The sequence below is a fragment of the Rana temporaria genome, chromosome 2 (assembly GCF_905171775.1).
Source record: "Rana temporaria chromosome 2, aRanTem1.1, whole genome shotgun sequence".
Classification (NCBI taxonomy): domain Eukaryota; kingdom Metazoa; phylum Chordata; class Amphibia; order Anura; family Ranidae; genus Rana; species Rana temporaria.
Genome location: NC_053490.1, coordinates 200599079 through 200620271, shown reverse-complemented (window position 1 = coordinate 200620271; position 21193 = coordinate 200599079). Strand labels below are relative to the sequence as shown.

The 21193-nt window shown below is 42.2% G+C and overlaps 1 protein-coding gene across 1 annotated transcript in view; it reads left to right on the top strand.

The window, feature by feature from the left end:
- Positions 1-20160, top strand: part of TUBGCP3 (tubulin gamma complex associated protein 3) — a 134264-nt gene extending 114104 nt beyond the window's left edge. The window contains exons 18-22 of the mRNA XM_040336227.1: positions 1460-1548; positions 1635-1766; positions 4476-4616; positions 12585-12701; positions 19110-20160. Of these exons, the coding sequence (XP_040192161.1) occupies positions 1460-1548; positions 1635-1766; positions 4476-4616; positions 12585-12701; positions 19110-19268 (638 nt within the window). The 3' untranslated portion in view covers positions 19269-20160. The remainder of the gene's footprint in view (positions 1-1459; positions 1549-1634; positions 1767-4475; positions 4617-12584; positions 12702-19109) is intronic.
- Positions 20161-21193: the final 1033 nt, after the last annotated feature.

The following is a 21193-nucleotide window of genomic DNA, read 5'->3' as shown; positions in this document are numbered from 1 at the left end:
TGCATATGTGAGGGACATGGCTAGAGGGACATGGCTGCATATGTGAGGGACATGGCTAGAGGGACATGGCTGCATATGTGAGGGACATGGCTAGAGGGACATGGCTGCATATGTGAGGGACATGGCTAGAGGGACATGGCTGCATATGTGGGGGACATGGCTGCATATGGGGGGGACATGGCTGCATCGCGCCGCCGCATCAAGGGACATGGCTAGAGGGACATTGCTGCATATGTGAGGGACATGGCTAGAGGGACATTGCTGCATATGTGAGGGACATGGCTGCATATGTGAGGGACATGGCTAGAGGGACATGGCTGCATATGTGAGGGACATGGCTAGAGGGACATTGCTGCATATGTGAGGGACATGGCTAGAGGGACATGGCTGCATATGTGAGGGACATGGCTAGAGGGACATGGCTGCATATGTGAGGGACATGGCTAGAGGGACATGGCTGCATATGTGAGGGACATGGCTAGAGGGACATGGCTGCATATGTGGGGGACATGGCTGCATATGGGGGGGACATGGCTGCATCGCGCCGCCGCATCAAGGGACATGGCTAGAGGGACATTGCTGCATATGTGAGGGACATGGCTAGAGGGACATTGCTGCATATGTGAGGGACATGGCTGCATATGTGAGGGACATGGCTAGAGGGACATGGCTGCATATGTGAGGGACATGGCTAGAGGGACATTGCTGCATATGTGAGGGACATGGCTAGAGGGACATGGCTGCATATGTGAGGGACATGGCTAGAGGGACATGGCTGCATATGTGAGGGACATGGCTAGAGGGACATGGCTGCATATGTGAGGGACATGGCTAGAGGGACATGGCTGCATATGTGGGGGACATGGCTGCATATGGGGGGGACATGGCTGCATTTGGGGACACATTTAAAAAAAGTATCGGTATTCGGTATCGGCGACTACTTGAAAAAAAGTATCGGTACTTGTACTCGGTCCTAAAAAAGTGGTATCGGGACAACCCTAGTTGTAACTGTGCATATGCATAGGAGGCATTTAATTTAATTGACCTATAAGTGAGATCTGTGAATTTAATTCAGGAAATGGACATCACAGAATAATGAAATATTATACCAGGCTGTTCATAATAATGCTGCGTTTATTAATATAGCAATCAAGCCATTTTAACTTTGAAGATCTCTATGAAATCTAATGTGAAGGCTGCCACTCCTTTTTTATCGAAAATGCTAGTTGTCAGGTTGCTATGCTCACCCTGTTTTACTCATTAGTCTGTAAGCTAGAACAAGTATGCAGATATAGGCTTTTGGCTTTTCTCCAATTTTCCTTCTGTTCATACTTGAGTCAACAGCTAGGTAAATAGCATTCAAAAGAAGGGCAACAACAACAGCCCCATATTTTCTTTCTGCTTTAAATCATATACGTACTCTCATTTTTCATATATTTACTATTCATTTCCATTACAGAGCTATCTGGGGTGCTTCATCAGTGTCACGTCCTGGCTTCAGAAATGGTCCATTTCATTCATCAGATGCAGTATTACATCACATTTGAGGTACATTTTTGTTTTATGTTTGGCTTTGGTTATTAATGTTCACCCCTTTTTGAATTGTGATGTACCCTGATCGTGTTTTCCTTTAGGTTCTAGAATGCTCATGGGATGAACTTTGGAACAAAGTGCAGCAAGCACAGGATTTGGATCACATCATTGCAGCTCATGAGGTGTTTCTGGATACAATAATTTCTCGCTGTCTACTTGACAGTGATTCAAGGGTAGGTTTACTTTTTGTTTTAAACATTTGTTTATGAAAAACAGCAATACAGTTTATGGAATAAGTAGTTTCTACCCACATAAAAATTTGCCAACAAATTAACTCCGAGGCAAATAAAAGTATCCTGTAATGGTGAGGAGTTTACAGCGTCTCTCCAGGCAAAAAATAAATAAAGAATTAGAACTCTGTTGTGCTAGGTTCCCATAATCTATGTAGGTTCACAACATTTGCCCTTAAATTAGTCTTTGTTAACCTCTTAGTGCCGGCGCCTCCCGACCGTTTAAGAGTTTTATGACGCTAGGAGGCGGGACTTAAGATCACGTGACCGATTTGATTAGCTGGCATGGCGGTCACGTGATCTGAAAACTGCTTTCGGTTAGGGGGAAGTAACTGCTGGGAGCATGCAGCGTAGAGGTGTACTTGCAGCAATTAACGCAAGCATCGCCCCCTTGTCGCTAAGGACCAGGTGCAGAGAGGCCGCATATTTCCATACAGCTGGCGCCAAGTGATTAATAAAGTACTTGGCGATCCTGTGATTTTCTTACTTATTGCCATGGTTACTGTTCAGGGAGGACAACACTATACAGCCTCTATACAGATTGCATACTTGTGTTGTCGGAACTTGGAAGCTATGCTTCTGTGGATTCTGTTCCTGCCACTCACCAACACCAAGGGATAGCGGTGGCTTCACCACATATTAACAACTGAATTTAATGGTAATTTCATGTCTCTGTTTACTAATCAATTGTAAGAGTGTAAGGAAGCCGTGTTGAAGGTAGCATTTTGGCTGTGGATTGCATGCTGCATTGACAACTACTTTAAAATGGCACAAACCACTAATGTTTGTGGGCAGTTTTTTGAAGGGTAAATTAAAGCAACCCCAAAGATTTGTCCGTTCTTCCTTTTATATAGTAAAAATCCCATTGTTAGTAAATATGACCAAAAAAATGCTCACTAGGTCTCGAAAAATCATTGAAAATTAATTTGGATACAGTGTTGCAGGCAGAGTAATTGCCAGTCAAATTAAAACTGCTCTGAAAAAATGCATCCTAACCTTTTGAGAACAATGGAGTGGCCCCTAAGAGTCGCACATCTAGGTGTCTTGGAGTGGTGAGTAGAGTGGCAACCTCAGCCTGGATTCCAAACAGGCCACACCCCCATCCTAACCTTTTGTCGTTTTTTTTTCTTTCCTATCCCCTGAGGGTTACAGGAAACCTTTAAGTTATACTGGCAAACAAAAAGCCTTAGATAAACCCTCCTAATACCAGCATGCCTTTTTTGTAATAGTAAACCGCTCTGCTTTGTTAAAGACTAACATTTTTATCTTAATCGCACAGTACAGAACACAGGCTAGATATTCATAGACCCTAGGTTAGCAGCTTCTACCTTCAGGTGATTAGACACTGGCAAAGCTTTTGGGCACGCTACCTGGAGACCTCCGTTTTTTTGCTACTGTCTTTTAGGTATTGAATCTCTTCTCCCTTACGGGGAAGTTTCTTTGCTTAACTAGGTCTTATTAACTTAAATTTTTTCAATCAACTCTTCACTGGGTTGTACTATAACAATGGAAGCTGTGCATCCGGATTGGTGCAACATCGGTAATGACTTGGGAACAGTATGAAGACCTCACACTGTTGGGATGGCCTGTAATGTTGCTTCGGCACTGGATTTTGCTTCGGGTGCTCACCTTGGCACGGAGTGCAACTAGTGTAGTTGGCCCTAGGGTGCTATACAGGTCTAGGACCGTGGTACATCCTTATGGTTCCTAGACCCTGTAGACCCCTCTTGGGGGTTGGTGGTTATGTTATTGACTACATGAGCACTCCGCCCTCGTGTATTCTATAATGCATGATTTTTCAGTGTATATACATAGATTACATTGGGTTCAGTTTTCTGATGGATTCATATTTTATGTATTCATATCATTATTTTGTCAAGAATACATATACAGGTTGTTTACTTAAGCTGTAATCCTTGAGCAAGTCTTTTCAGATCCAGTAAGTTCCAGGTATTTCTGGCTGATCTACTATTGCCTGTGACATGTAGATTTAATGGTACTGTACTCTGTTCCAGACGGCTATCACCTGAGAGTTTAGGCAAATACTTTTTTTTTCTCGTATAGTTCCCAATACATGAGGCAGCCCTATTAAGATTGGGCCTCGTTTATATAGCGTTTCTGTAATGCAATTAACAGTACAGTAAAGGTTTTCATGCATGGCATTCAGGTGTGGTAACGCAGCAGCTGGGGCAATATGCAGAATATAATTATATAGATGGAGTTTATTGGAGCTCAATATTGGCAATGAAAAAAACAAACCTTTCTGGTTTTATTCAAAGCTACAAAAAAATCTGAATGGAGTTCCACTTTGTTAAAACATATTTTATTTGATCTTAAAACAAAATGTTGCGATATTAGGGCTGGTTAACACCAGTCCACTGCATTTTTATTGCGCATCAAAAAAACGTGCCCTCAACTGAGGGGAAGAAAAAAATAAAAGGACAAAAATACACTGGAACGCATCAAAAACGCATTAAAAACACATGCAGGAACACATCCAGAACACAAATTGTGGTATGAACGGGCCCTTAGCTTATCTTTGCTGGCTACCATGATTTAAATGCTTTGTTGTTGTTGTTTTTTATTGCCCCACCCATATGTACAGGTTGTTTGACTTGATACTTTTCTGTTTTTTCTTTTTTTTTTCTCCAGGCCCTACTAAATCAACTTCGTGCTGTGTTTGACCAGATAATTGAGTTTCAGAATGCCCAGGATGCAATGTATAGGTCATCTCTTGAAGAGTTACAACGAAGGTTGCAATTTGAGGAACGAAAAAAAGAGAGAGAAACAGAGGTATGACTTCCAGAAACTGTAATACAACTGTTTTTTTATGGTTTACGGAGAAAGTTTGGCTGTTATTTCAAGTATTTTTTATTGTAAGTGAAATCCCATGTGTAGACTTTTTTTTTTTAATAAAGTAAGTTTAAAAAGCTCCTGTAGTATGGGGAGGCTGCCATTGGTAACAATCCTCAGCAAAAATTGGCTGCTTGACTGTCGCAGTTTTCAGTCCTCCATGGGTTGCTGAGCTAGAACAAGAAATTTAATTAAATTGGCAAATCCGCTAACTTGGATAGTTTTAAATCCACTTGGTTAGAATGTATTACAGGCATCTACCATGTGTACCATGTCCGTAGAAGATGTCATCAATGCTAGTCTAAATATTTCACTGAGGTCACATTTTCCTTTATCTCCCTGTGCTTACTATTTACATTAGAAGCAGATTTGCAAAAACACATAAAATACACTGCTGTTGCAGCCCAGAGACTTACTGGAGGTAAGCACAAAATGGGTTTTTGGGTTTCTGATCCACTTTGCATCTCTCTTCTGTAGAAGCTTTGTTTTCACTGTTTCGGGGTTTGTTTTATACTCTTACGACTCGCGCGAGCGCGGTGCACGCCCGCCCGTAAAGCCGCAAACTGTCACGGCCGGGTGCCCACAGTTTCAATGGAGGCGCCATGAAGAGGAGGGGTAGAGGAGCGAGGCTGGACCGTGGGACAGGCGAGTGTCTGTTTATTAAAAGTCAGGAGCTACACTTTTTGTAGCTCCTGACTTGTAATAAACGAAAAAAGCCTGGTACTGCGCTTTAAATGATGCATACTTGTGTGTCCCTATTTTACCCAGCTCATCATTGGTACCTGTGCTTTGCTACAGGCACTCAACACTACCAGTATGTGTCCTTACTATATGGTCCATCTTCCTCACTCCAAGTGTTAACCAAGTTATTGGCACCAGTGCTAGCCTTCCAACACTCCCAAGATATCCTTGTGGGATACTTACTGTATACAAACCAAGTCAGCACAAATACTGATCGAAAATATGATGCTGAAAGTTCACACCTTAAAAAAAAAAAGAGGTTTGGTTGGACTCTGAATCTTTGGAAATTGGCACTTGAACCAGCACATCACTTGGATTATCTGGTCTTGTCCTAAACCTATTCCAAGCCCAACCTTCTAACGTTCAGTTCCCAGACTCTACGGTCCATTCCTGTAATTCTGCATGAGAGTTTTGGGTCTTGATTGTAGCCTCTTCCAAGGCAGTACCAATTAAAGAATATGTAAACCCAGCTATTTATATTCCTGATATAAGCCTGCTGTTCTTTGTTTTGGTTCCTTTGGGTGAAACCTCTGGTGTTCCTGCCAGTCCCTCTGCTTACCCTTTAAAAACTGACCACACTAAGCAGGAACACACTGTGATCAGTTCTTTAGCTGTCTGGGGAATTCAGCCTGCTCTCCTAAAACGATCATATTTGTCCTGACACCCCCCTTATTTCCTGCACAGCCTGTCACTGGAAAGATCAGTGTGCTGCTGCCCCCCCCCCCCCCCCCCCCCAGCTCTTATGCAGCTAAGAACAGAGTTTATGTGATTACTTAATCACTTGCTGACCAGCTAACGCACATTTACTGGGGCAGGTCGGCTCTCCTGCAGGAGCATGCAGCCGGCCGCCCATAATCGTTATGCATACAGGCAGAGCAGGGATTGGTGTTTGTAAATAAGGCTATTCCTCTTTCTGCCAGATGACATGACAGAGATCTACTGTTCCCAGTGATCAGGAACCGTGATCTCTGTCATGTAAATAAGCCCACCCCCCCTACAGTTAGAACACAGTTAATGCCTTGCTCGCCCCCTAGTGTTAACCCCGTATTATTTATACATTGATCAATGCATTTTTATAGCACTGATCAATGTAATCATGTCACTGGTCCCCAAAAAAGTGTAATTTGGGGTCAGATTTGTGTGCCGTAATATCGCAGTCCCGCAATTTTTTTTTATAAATAAAATGTATTATAGCAAATTCGAAATTGTCGCTCTTTTTTTGTTTTTAGCACAAAAAATAAAAACCGCAGAGGTGATCAAGTACCACCAAAAGAAAGCTTTTTTTTTTTTTGTGGGGAAAGGGGACATTTGTTTGGGTACAAAGTTGCACGACCGCGCAATTGTCAGTTAACCACTTAAGACCCGGACCAAAATGCAGCTAAAGGACCCGGCCAGGTTTTGCGATTCGGCACTGCGTCGCTTTAACAGACAATTGTGCGGTCGTGCGACGTGGCTCCCAAACAAAATTGGCGTCCATTTTTTTCCACAAATAGAGCTTTCTTTTGGTGGTATTTGATCCCCTCTGCGGTTTTTATTTTTTTGCGCTATAAACAAAAATAGACCGACAATTTTGAAAAAAATGCAATCATTTTTACTTTTTGCTATAATAAATATCCCCCAAAAATATATATATATATATATATATATATATATATATATATATATATATATATATATATATATATATATATATATATATATAAAAAAAAAATTTCCTCAGTTTAGGCTGATAAGTATTCTTCTACCTATTTTTGGTAAAAAAAAAATTGCAATAAGCGTTTATGGGTTGGTTTGCGCAAAATTTATAGCGTTTACAAAATAGGGGATAGTTTTATTGCACTTTTATAAAATTTTTTTTTTTTTTACTACTAATGGCGGCGTTCATCGATTTTTTTCGTGACTGCAACATTATGGCGGACACATTTTTGGGACCATTGTCATTTTCACAGCAAAAAATGCATTTAAAATGCATTGTTTACTGTGAAAATGACAGTTGCAGTTTGGGAGTTAACCACAGGCGGCGCTGAAGGGGTTATGTGTGACCTAATATGTGTTTACAACTGTAGGGGGAGTGTGGCTGTAGGTGTGACGTCATCGATTGTGTCCCCCTATAAAAGGGATCACACGATCGATGACGCCCCCACAGTAAAGACAGGGGAAGCTGTGTTTACATACAGCTCTCCCCGTTCTGCTCCGGGGACCGATCGCGGGACTCCAGCAGCGATCGCGTCCCGTGGTCACGGAGCTTCGGACCGGGTCGCGGGAGCTTGCCGCGGGCGCGCGCCCGCGACCCCACGGCTGGGCTTAAAGGGCAACGTACATATACGTTGATGTCCTCAGCCATGCCATTCTGCCGACGTATATCGGCGTGAAGGGGTCCTTAAGTGGTTAAAGCGATGCAGTGCCGTATCACAAAAAATAACCTGGTCATTAAGGGGGCAAATTCTTCTGAGGCTAAAGTGGTTTAAAATGCCCAGTTTTAACATACATAGATAACAATTAGCAATACTCTTTCTGCAGAGTTGTCGATTTTATAATACACAAATGTCTATACACAAATGTTTTGCGTTTCTTTTCTATTTTAAATAGATTTGCACCGATACTAGTTTCTGTATCGGTGCCGATACCGAGCATTTACATGAGTACTTGTGCAAATGCTCCAATGCTTGACCCGATACTTGGGCAGCCTCAGGGGTGATCGGTGCAGCGGTGGGGGGAGTTACAAGCACTGATCTCTCCCTCCTGCTGCTGTCAGGGAGATCGGTGTTTGTAACTGGCCCCACTGTTGCACCGATCACCCCGGCTGTCCCCCCTCTGTGCTCCTCGTTGTCCTCCTCCGGGTCCCCCTGCATCCCCCCTGGCTCTCTGTGTCCTCCCCCGGGTCCCGATACGTTTTATCCTCCGGGTCCCCCTCTGTGTCCTTAAGTCTCCCCAAGTCCTCCTCTGGGTTCCCCCGCTTCCTTCCTGGCTCTCCGGGTTCTCCTTCGGTCCTCCGTGTCCCCCTATGTCTTTCCTGGCTCTCCAGGTCTTTCTCTGGTCGTTCCCGTCCATGTCCTTCTGCCCCCCTCTGTCCTCCCCCGGGTCCCCCTGTGTGCTCTCCGGCTCCTCCACAGGTCTCCCCCTGCCCCCAGATCTTTCAGGATGAAGAGCAGAGGAAGGAGCCAGTAAATTCCATTTCCGAATGAACAGAATCAGTGGTCACTGCCTCTGTCCATTCATCGTAACTGAAACATCCTAACCCGTGTTTACGATGCTTCCGTTTATGAACGGAGAGGCTACAAAAAAAAAAGGACTGGGGAATCTGTGTCCTCAATCCCTTTCCCTGTCTCAAAAAAAAAAGAAAATAAAGCATTGTAAAAAAAAATAACAGAAAAATATAAAATTGTAAGAAGTAATAATAATAAAAAAACATGTGCCAATGTTGCATGACATTAAAAAGGTGAGTACAGTGATACCTCGGTTAACGAACTTAATTCGTGAACTGACTCTGGTCGCGAACCGAATTGGTCGCGAACCGAGGCACATTTTCCCATAGGGTTCAATGTAAATCCAGTTAATCCGTGCTGACCTTTTTTTGGGGGTTTTTGAAGCACAAAAATATGAAACAAATTACAATACACATTAGTACAGTATAGTAATGTATAAAGAGAGGACACTAACCTTGCTTGAGATGACTTCTGGCATGGAGGAAGGCAGGTGGGAGGCAGTTATTGTTTGGAGGGAGAGTCCCCCTCCATAAGGACATCAGGGGGATCTCCTTCAGTGAACTGTACAATACAGCAAGGACAGTACTGTAGTACAGTACAGTACTGTATGTGCTAAAAAGCACACCAAAAATCAAAAAATCACTCAAAATGTTTGCAGACTACTCACAGTACTTCTTTCTGTGTGTCTTCTTCTCTCCACGGTCTTCCTACAGAAAGTCACGACCATGTGACAGCCTGGAAATAGCATTAAAATGGCTGCGGCTCCTGTTCGTGAACCGAGGCGGAGTTCGTGAACCGGAGCATATTTTTATGAACTTTCCTGTTCGTGAACCGAGTTGTTCGTGAACAGAAGCGTTCGTGAACCGAGGTATCACTGTACTTGGGGGGGAGGGAGAGTATCTGTACTCGGTCTTAAAAAAGTGGATCGGTGCAACCCTAAATTTAAACTTAATGAGGTTTTTTTTACAAGGTGAGGGTTTACGATCACTTTAATCTTTTTTACTCCAGACCCCCTACATCACATCATTCTTTTAACGTGGAAAAAATCGGTTCAGTCTCTAGACAAACCAGCTTTCCTGACACTGAAGCCCATGTTATCTCTAGCCTGGTGGCTCAGGAACCCAGGTCTAGAGTTGGGGAAAAGATTTCCTCCCACTGTCATGGAAGAATATCACAACAGATGCCAACCTGAAGGGCTGGGGGAGTCCTAGACACTTTGTTGTTGCAGAAGACCTGGTTTACAGGAATCTCATCTCCCGATCTACATACTTGAGCTCCAGGTGATTTTTTTTCCTTACAAAGCTAGACACCCTAACTCGGAGGTCATATAATCAGGATCCGGTTGGACAAGGCCACAAAAGTAGTGGGGAGGGGGGGGGGGCAGGGGGTGTTGGTCAAAAGGCTTACCACAGCAAGAAGGAAGAATGGACCCTAGATAGACAGAACTCCACGTTTCAGCTAGATTTTCTCAATCCGCAGCGACTTGACCCACTTGATTGTTCCTACATCTGGAAGTGTTTCAGCACCTGTGTCACAGGTATGAAGGGCTGGACACAGACCTCCAGGTTCAGCAAAAAAATGGGCAGATTTGTCTTCAGATGCAGAGATCTTCAGATGAAAGTAGATGCTCTGGTGACTCCTTAGGATCAGCACAGCCTGATCGGTGTCTAAAACTCCTTCCTTGACCACTCTGCAGGATTGAGATGGTGGAGGCATTCTGTTTGTGCTCCTAACTGGTTCAGGTGGATGTAGTACACCGACCCAGTTGACTTTTCCAGATAAACTGAATCTTAACACTCTGCTTCATGGCCACCATTTTTTTGTGCATAGTTGTTGAAGTTTGGATCTTGAGAGACAGGTCATTCTGATTTGGTCATTCCCATGCTTTTAAAAGCTAGGAAGTCTACTTCGCCTATTGGACATAAAAAAACTGACTTCATTTGGTGGGAGAAATTAAAATTCCACCCCAAGAAATGCATTTGGTCTTGAATACCATTGAGGGGGAGGCGAATCGGTGGTATTCCAACTTGATTCTGTCAGCGCTTCAAAAACAACGTTTCCTGACAATACAGGACACATGCTTTTTAAAACCTTACAACTGGGTTTATATGCAGCCACTTTCAGGTGGTTGTTCACTGGCAAAAAAAAAACAGGAGACATACCTTTAAAACACTTTCCACTCCTAGATGGGCCTCATGGATCTCTTCCTTATTGAGGTTTTTCTGGAAATGATTTAATTCAAAGACGATTCCTTCATCCCTTGGCTGCACCAAATCCACTGCAGTTCTTCATGCTGCTACTAGATTGATGCCATACTCAGACTCTCCCTTCTGGAAAATACAGGGTTGGACTGTAATGTTGCACTCAATCCTGTTGTTGGCGCTCCCCTTGGCAAATTGAACAGTGAATTGGGTAGAGCTAACTGCAGGGTGCTGTACAGGTCCGGAGCTGTGGTCTGCCTGGTACAGAGCCAAGTCTCCGAAGACCTCCACTGGGCTTTGCTGAATCTTGTGTCCTTTAATTACCTGTAAAGAAACAGCGCTTTTGTAAATAAAATCTGGTTCTTGGGATTCTTAAAATGACAGATGTCCAAAATCGTCCATGTTTGTAATCTACTCCTTAAAGTGGTTGTAAACCCATTACAACCACTTTAACCTACAGGTAAGCCTAGATTAAAGCGGGAGTTCACCTGAATTTTTTTTTTTAACATTAGATTGATGCTCATTTTGTGAAGGGGAATCGGGTGTTTTTTTTTAAATCGAAGCAGTACTTACCGTTTTAGAGAGCGATCTTCTCCGCCGCTTCCGGGTATGGGCTGCGGGACTGGGCATTCCTATTTGATTGACAGGCTTCCGACGGTCGCATACATCGCGTCACGAGTAGCCGAAAGAAGCCGAACGTCGGTGCGGCTCTATACGGCGCCTGCGCACCGACGTTCGGCTACTTTTGGAAAATCGTGACGCGATGTATGCGACCGTCGGAAGCCTGTCGGAAGCCTGTCAATCAAATAGGAACGCCCAGTCCCACAGCCCATACCTGGAAGCGGCGGAGAAGATCGCTCTCTAAAACGGTAAGTACTGCTTTGATTTTAAAAAAACTACCCGATTCCCCTAGACAAAATGAGCATCAATCTAATGTTAAAAATTTAGTTTTCGGGTGAACCTCCACTTTAAGGCTTACCTGTAGGTGCAACAAATATTTCCTAGACAACAGCGCAGACGAACTGAGTGTGCCATTAGTGAGGGCGATCGTGCCGTCACTGGCTGCTCCCGCACACATGCACGGGAGTGACGTCATCGCGGCTCCGGCCAATCACAGCGCTGGAGCCCTCGATACCCGGAAGTAACTCGGGTATCAATGGCGGTGGCGGAGGTGACGAACGAGAGTCGCTTCAGGGGCTTCGATCTCCGGTAAGTAATTCATAATGAGCTAGTATGCTATGCATACTAGCTCATTATGCCTTTCTCTTGCAGGTTTTTTTGTTTTATTTAAGATATGCTTTAGAGGGTTTACTTCCTCTTTAATGAACTTCAAGTAACAGATTTTGCAGTGAATACAAAAATCCTGTTATACCCTTTTCCAATCATTTTACAATTGTATTTACTGGCTTACTTTCATATTAAAAATCGTAGGTGACCGCACTACAGTAAAATCAACGTATTTGTTGTGGTGCATCAATAAAATCACATGCAATACAGCAATAGAAGTGAGACCTACCAATCACTTTCATTGTGATTATGCGCACTACAGTGTGTTTATTACTATATTGTATTTGATTTTTTTTGGATAAACTACAGTAATTAAGTTTTATTTTTTATTTTTTCATATGGTCCCTTCAGTATTGAGCTGGACGGGCAGCTGGTAATTGGGCAGATAAGGATTGACCGACCTGGAGCAGTATCATATATTGTTTGTTACTTACCATGTTGCTGTCTTTTTTTTGTGTTTTTTTTTTTTTTAGGGAAAGTGGGGAGTTACAGAAGCTGAAGAGGAAGAAGAAAATAAAAGGGTTTTAGAATTTCAAGAATCAATACCAAAAATGCGTTCTCAACTACGAATTCTCACTCATTTCTATCAGGTAAGAATCCATTTGATAGGAACATTACATCTTATGTTTATGTACTGATTTATGTAGATATTGTGTACACTTTTTGTGCTTTTGGAACAAAAATCAAACTGACAGGATTGAGTACTTTGATTGCTTTTATTTCCTAGTGCAGTTGTCAGTTTTTTTTTTTTCCATCCTTCTTCCCTTCCTATAGACCTAGATGCAGTATCTCACAAAAGTGAGTACACCCCTCACATTTTTGAAAATATTTTATTATATTTTTTCATGTGACACTGAAGAAATTACACTTTACTACAATGTAAAGTAGTGAGTGTACTGCTTGCTGTCCCCTCAAAATAACTCAACACACAGCCATTAATGTCTAAACCCACTGGCAACAAAAGTGAGTACACCCCTAAGTGAAACTGTCCAAATTGGGCCCAATTAGCCATTTCCATCCCCGGTGCCATGTGACTTGTTAGTGTTTCAAGGTCTCAGGTGTGAATGGGGAGCAGGTGTGTTAAATTTGGTGTTATCGCTCTCACTCTCTCATACTGGTCACTGGAAGTTTAACATGGCACCTCATGGCAAATAACTCTCTGAGGACCTGAAAAAAAGTTGGTCTACATAAAATATGGCCTAGGCTATAAGAAGACTGCCAAGACCCTAAAACTGAGCTGCAGCACGGTGGGCCAAGACTATACAGTGATTTTACAGGACAGGTTCCACTCAGAACAGGCTTTGCCATGGTCGACCAAAGAAGTTGAGTGCACATGCTCAGCGTCATATCCAGAGGTTGTCTTTGGCATATAGACATATGAGTGCCGCCAGCATTGCTGCAGAGGTTGGGGGGTTCATCCTGTCGGTGCTCAGACCATACACCTCACACTGCATCAAATTGGTCTGCATGTCTGTCATCCCAGAAGGAAGCCTCTTCTAAAATAATGCACAAGAAAGCCCGCAAACAGTTTGCTGAAGACAAGCAGACTAAAGACATGGATTACTGGAACCATGTCCTGTGGTTTGATGAGACTAAGATAAACTTATTTGGTTCAGATGGTGTCAAGCATGTGTGGAAGCATTCAGGTGAGTAGTACAAAGTCAAGTGTGTCTTGCCTACAATCAAGCATTGTGGTGGCAGTGTCATGGTCTGGGGCTGCATCAGTGCTGCCGGTACTGGGGAGCTACAGTTCATTGAGGGAACCATGAATGCCAACATGTACTGTGACCTACTGAAGCAGAGCATGATCCCCTCCCTTCAGAGACTGGGCCGCAGGGCAGTATTCCAACGACCCCAAACACACCTCCAAGACGACCACTGCCTTGCTAAAGAAACTGAGGGTAAAGGTGATGGACTGGCCAAGCATGTCTCCAGACCTAAACCCTATTGAGCATCTGTGGGGCAGTCTCAAACGGAAGGTGGAGGAGCGCAAAGTCTCAAACATCCACCAGCTCTGTGATGTCGTCATGGAGTAGTGAAAGAGGACTCCAGTGGCAACCTGTGAAACTCTGATGCACTCCATGCCCAAGAGTAACCAGTGCTGGAAAATAATGGTGGCCACACAAAATATTGACACTTTGGGCTCAATTTGGACATTTTCACAGGGGACAGCAAATTTACACCATTACAAAAGCTGTACACTCACTAATTTACATTGTAGAAAAGTGTAATTTCTTCATGTTGTCACATAAATAGATATAAAATCTTGCTTTTGGATAGATTCAATCATTAGGGAATGGTCAGTACACCTGCCAGGTTATTATTTGCTATCATTTGTAAAAAAAAAAAAAAATTCTTCCTGTCCCAGAGACCCAACAGGAAATTAGAGGAAGTCTCCCAAAGTGAGAGAATTTCCCCCCTTAAATTTGGCCTTTAAAACGGGTATCTTCATTGGACAATGTTGCCTCGCCTCTTGTTCTCAGTGACAATGGTCACAGTACAAACAGGGGTAATGAATCTTCCTAGACACAGGCAGCATTAAAAATTCAAGAGAGTCTAAAGCCTTGTACGCACCACTATTTTTATTTACTTTTTCAACCGAGCGGGTTGAATGAATAAATAACAATCCAAGTCGGAGCTGCTGTACCAACAATTCGACTTTATTACAGCCGTTTCCCCTTCCGTGCTATTGTGTTCTGACAGGGGTCATGAGCATTTGGCCCGCTTCTGTCGGACTGGCTGCCATACTCATGGGGCCGAATGTTGGACGGTTTCTATTGAGCACACACAGCTTCATTTTATTCACTAAGATCAGTGAGCATTTACTTTGCCAAATAGTCTATTCCATTAGTAAATCCAATTTTTTTCCAAAGTTTAATATATATTTCTCCATTGTCTATTGAAGGACACTGGAATTTGAAACGGTTGGGGTTATACCCCCGGCTGCTTGAGGTTGGACTAGGGAAACCAGGAACATAAAAAGTCTATTTAGCTTTCCTTTTTTTGCGTACACTTGTTTATTTTATTTTTTAAATGTACAAAATTGCAGCATACAAACAGACACAAAATTCAAGTGATAGCATAATAGCCTCATCTTTTTTTAACTTTAATCAAGATTCTTGCTGCCATGTTGTCTCCATCATGACTCCTTGCTACAGCTTGAGCTGGTCTCTACATGGCAGGTACTTAAATTGACAGCTTCTCACCACTAGCTTTGGAGGCCATGCTTGAACCCTGCTTGAATGGATGTGCAGAGCTAGCTTAGACTGACTTTTGGGCTCTGTATTGTGGAGCTTTCCAGACTTTTGTGTATTATGCTGGCTGTGGTTTACATTCCTGGTTCGAGGTATGGTAGATGTGTGACTGTGAATCTCTGAAAACTCAGTAAGTAAGAGCAGTCCAGCACCAGTAGCAACCTCTCTTTTGCCCTTATGTTTCCCCTTCGTTGTCTGAGAGCCTGAATTTGGAACGAGACTTCCAGATGGTCTTTCTGGGCCAGGAAGTTCTGAAGCTACCTTTTTGGGGGGGGGGGGGGGGGTTGTTTTGCTTCCTCAGGGTATACATCTGTTACTTAGTATTTTTTCCTGGCCTCCATTTGAAATTACTTGTTGCTGAGCCTTCACCTCTGGAAAGGTCTGTGAACTTTCCTTGTGACTGTTCAGTTTATCTGGTTTCTACACTGGACAACCCCCAGTGTGCTACACTTGACAGCACTATCATCCTTGGAGACAAGGCAACATCATATGGCTATATTTCACTGGTGGTGTCCACACAGAAGATGGGGGATCCAGAACGTTGGCACTCTCCTCCTCTCCTGAATGGCAGGGAGTATTTATTGCTGGAAGGCCCTGTGCTCCCCTGGATTGTCAACATGCTGAACGCCCAGCGATCCTGCTGCCAGTATTCCCTGGTGGAGATAAAGTGCTTTTGAAGGCCCATGTGGGGCCTGATCACTGGGTATATCGGATCGGATAGGTTTCAGATAGGTATAGAGCTGATATGCAGCCTATTGAGTAAGTTCCTCCAGACTGCATACTGATTTTTGTCCCTAATCAGTTCAAAATTCTTAGTAGTGTGGCTAAGAGTCCTGTCCTTCACAGGTGAGGATGCTTCACTAAATCCAAACAACCTCATGCTTCTGGATCAACGATAGGCAGGTTTGCAGGGTACCCCAGTCAGACCCAGTGACACCTACAGTTCTAAATTGGGTGAGCCCATGCTCGTCCTTATGTTTTTTCATTTCATGTCATGTGAAAAAATTGTTTTTAGGAGAAACCACTAATGAGTATAGAAACTGGAGGCCTATGCCACATCCTGATTGAAAGAATTTACAAAGGGAAGTGCCCCAGAGATTCTACAGGCATAGGAAGTAAACCAGATATTCAAGAAGTATTATAATGTAAAAAAGTACAACATTTATTTATATGACATAATAGTAGAATTATTGCACAAATAAGAACACCTAAAAACAGTATATTAGGACACGATCAAAAGGCAGGAAATAAATTCTTGAGACACACACATGGTCTGACGAGATCAAATTATGTGTATGATTACAATATACCCGCCATGTTTCGGAAATGGGGTGAAATATTTAAATCCTTCTTCAAGGTCTGAATTGTAGTATGCGTTTTTTTTTTTTTTCTAGTAACAAAAAAATAAAACCAATACATAATGCACTAAAATTATATAAAGGCAAGGTACAGCAGTTTTTACAGCATGGCAAACATTTGACAGGCAATAGAGATGAGTAATACTTACGTAGTCTCTTTTTACACATCAGAATGCATATAGAAGCAGGGCTTTCAACTTCGTTTGCTTGATCGCACAATCTAATAGCTCTGGGAATTCACCAATAGGGGCAATATATAAAAGTTTCACCAAATTTGATAATATGTACCATATATACTGAAGTATAAGCCAAGTTTTTCAGTACATTTGTTTGTGCTGAAAATGCCCCCCTTTTTGCGCCTGATCTCCCAGATTTTGGGGACCCGGTAACAGCCGGCCGTAGGTCTCCTGGACCCCAAACTTGGCACACATGTAGCCCCACTCTTCCTTTACAAGTGTGCAAAGATTGTTGTCCAGGGGACCTACGGCCGGGGAGCACCGATTTTTCAAAGCCGGACACTCCATCCATAGACTCCCATGTTAAACAGTAATTTCTCCGGTGACTTTGGAGCCCAGTACCAGCTGGTTGTAGGTCCTCTGGACCCGTAACTTGGCACACATGTAACCCCATTTTTTACTGTACAAGTGTGCAAAGTTTGTTGTCTGGAGGACCTACTGCTGGGGAGCACTGATTTTTCAAAACGGGCAACCCTTCCATAGACGTGTTAAATGTCAGTCTAGGCATGGACACAGTGAGGCATGCAGATGGACACCCTAGGCTTATACTTGATCAATACGTTTTCCCATTTTTATGTGGTAAAATTAGGTGCCTCGGCTTATATTCGGGTCGGCTTATACTTGAGTATATACTATAATTCCACACAAAAGAGCAGTAAAGAGAGGTTATCTGTGTGATTGGGAATAGCAGCAATCACAACGCCATACAGCACACCAAATCTCAGAAGGATCGACCAAAATGAAGTTTTTTCGAGGTAAATCTAGCACAAAAGAAAACTATACAGCAGTGGCCTGTATCATAATGAAAGCAAAAAAAAAAAAAAAAAAAAGAGTAGAAAAATATAGTCAGAAAAGTTCTTGTTTTTTCAGCCTCAAGAGTCATTTAGTTTATTTATTGGATATAATGCTGTGAGGGCTCTAACATTTCCTTATACTTTTAGTGCGAGATTTGTTGCCTAACCAGGGCAACCTCTGCTTTTTTTTTTGTTGTGGAACTTCCTTTCCTTGATTTAAATTTTTTTAATTTTGAGGCTTGAGTCTTATGTTGACCAGCTGATCTATTGTTTTGAGACTGTTTTAAGTTGTCCAAATTTCTCTTTGGGGAACTATTATTCTGGTACTTATCCTAATTGTTTGTTGACCACACATCGTTGTTGATCCAGTTACAAGAAATTCAGGTTGTATTGCTCCAGCTGTTCTGGTAGATTTCTGGTGGGTTCATTCAGCCTTGTGGCTGACTTATGTTCCTTATGTATTATTATTATTATTATTATACAGGATTTATATAGCGCCAACAGTTTGCGCATCGCTTTACAACATCAGGGAAGACAGTACAGTTACAGTACAATTCAATACAGGAGGGATCAAAGGGCCCTGCTCATTAGAGCTTACAGTCTAGAAGGGAGTGTATTGTTATACACATTGCTAGTGGCATTTTTGTCCTAGTTTGTGGCACCAGGTTGATCCTCTGGGTTTTCCCATGGTTGTGACAGTTTTTTTTATAAAGGTTCTGATCTGGTTCAAATTCAGGCATTGATCCTTCAGGTATCTCTTTGTTTCTGATAGATACTTCCCAAAACCTTTGATCTGGCGACGGCAGTGGCTCACCCCTTAGTTGGATTGCATTTGAACATCCCAATTGTTTGAGTTCCTATTTATTTCAATGGCTAAAAAAAGTTAGATCACCGGTGCAATCTTAGGCTCCTGCAGACTGTCAGTTTAGCTGTCTGTCCATACGTCATATGGACAGGCAGTTGCTGAATGACAGGAAAGATCTTTGAACTACCGTGAGCGCTCATCAGCACCCTGGTAATTCATTGAGAACTACAAGCCATCAGCCTCAATAGCTGGTGGTCGTGATGCAGAGCCCCGCACAAGGGGGACAGTTTTGCAGTAGCAACCCTGTAACATTTTACACTCTAAATATGGGTGAAACATGTTACTAAAGGTGAACTTATCTTTTAACAAGAGAGTCTTACAAATTTTCTGTATGCCAGTGTCCCAACCTCCTGTTGGAGGGGGGGGGGGGGGCACTATAACCCCAACTGTTTGTGAATTCCTATAAAACTGATTTTATGGCAAATACAAAAAAAATATATACTTTTTTTATGCTTGAAACCATTGAACTTCTGTATCCTTTTTTCTTTTAGGGTATTGTGCAGCAGTTTCTAGTTTTGCTGACTACGAGTACAGATGAAAGCCTTAGGTTTCTGAGCTTTAGGTTGGACTTCAATGAACATTATAAAGCTAGAGAGCCAAGGCTACGTATGTCACTGGGTTCTAGAGGAAGACGCAGCTTACACGCCTGAGGAAAATTGAATTCTGTGGAGAAGTAGAAATAACACTATCCAGGAACACCTATATTTTACTTTGGTTCTTGCGGTTTCACTGGAATAATCCATCATGCATCAAATTTCCACATTTCTGTAAATGAGCCTTACTACTTACCTTACGCACAGCTGTTTGTGTGTATGTGTGTATGTGTATATATATATATATATATATATATATATATATATATATAATCACATACAGGTTTTTTTCTGTTTGCATTTTTTGTCAAATAAGGGGCGTACTTATAAAACAGTGAATGTGACATTCCTCCAAACATCTACTGCATGTGACTCAATTACATCAATTTAAAATGGGTGCACCAGGAAGATACATCTGTTGTGAATGTTTGGCAACTGCCACATTCACGGATTTATAAATATACACAAGAGAAATCTGTTTTTTTGTTTTTTTTTTTACTTCTAGCTTTTTCATGCTTTAGAAGACATAATCTAGGTTATTTCTAAATTGTATCCATCCTCCCCCATTTTTTTCTAAATTTAAACAATCCAACCAAATGTGCTATGCTTCGCTTGTATTTATCCAGGCTGTCCTTAGAATTTCAGTGTGTATACAGCAGAGCTGCAGGAAATAAAAGCTTTTTTTTTTTTTTTTTTTGTGCAACTGTTTACACTGTAAATTATAACATTGTATATTTTTATGATGAAATGTGTTTGTCTTCTACTTTTTTGTTAATGTTGAAGTATTATATTTGGTTTGAGTAAAGTCTAGAAAGCACAGAAATATTTGCCCCCATCACTTTAAAAGGTACTTATTTCTGGTTCATTAGCTTTAGATTTTAAAACTTAGTGTCACTAAACCCACATCATAAAAAAATATCAATAAATGCTATATTATATGCTGTTCATACTCGGTCACTGAGATTAGTTTTCTGTATTCTGCAAAAAAACTTGGTTGATCCTGCTGCTCTCTATTTTCACCTTCTGTTCATGTCCCCAACGCAGCTAGGGAGTTTGCAGAGCAGTGTTGGCAGTGAGTTTCTATGCTAAGCATTTCCTCCCTATCACATCTGAGCAGGCCATGTGACTAAAGAGTCACACATGTGGGTGTATACACTATGGTAAATAACAGCCCACTCCCTCCCTCCTTCATGCCCACTTACCAGCTAAACACAATAGGCGCGGGGTATTGCATGTAAATGAATGAAGGCTTTACTTCCCTCTTATTCAAAGACACAGGTTGAAGGGACGCGCTACAGCCTGTGACTGGCAGAAATAAGCCCCATACCATGTTCTTTCCACAAAATAATAAAGATTTGATTTAAAATACATATTTGCCATTTTAAAACAATTTATTGATTTTTTACTCTGTATTCCAAAGGCTGTTTATTTTTTATTTTAAACGTGACCAGCAGCAGAGGACTAGAAGCTCCTCCTGCTTATGTTTCCCTGCAGACAGGCTGGGAAAGATCTGGGTCATGTGACAGCTGTATATTGATTAAAAAAAATATACTACAGTCAGGTCCATAAATATTGGGACATCGACACAATTCTATTTTTTTCTATACACCACCACAATGGATTTGAAATGAAACAAACAGGATGTGCTTTAACTGCAGACTTTCAGCTTTAATTTGAGGGAATTTACATCCAAATCAGGTGAACGGTGTAGGAATTACAACAGTTTGTATATGTGTCTCCCACTTTTAAAGGGACCAAAAGTAATGGGACAGATTAACAATCATAAGTCAAACTTTCACTTTTTAATACTTGGTTGCAAATCCTTTGCAGTCAATTACAGCCTGAAGTCTGGAACGCATAGACATCACCAGACGCTGGGTCAATGAGAATGTACTACCTGAAATTGCAGCTCATCTCGCCTTTCTTCTTCCTCTAGCAGCAGGGGCTGACAGGCTGCCAGCTATCTGATCGTAAGATCAGAA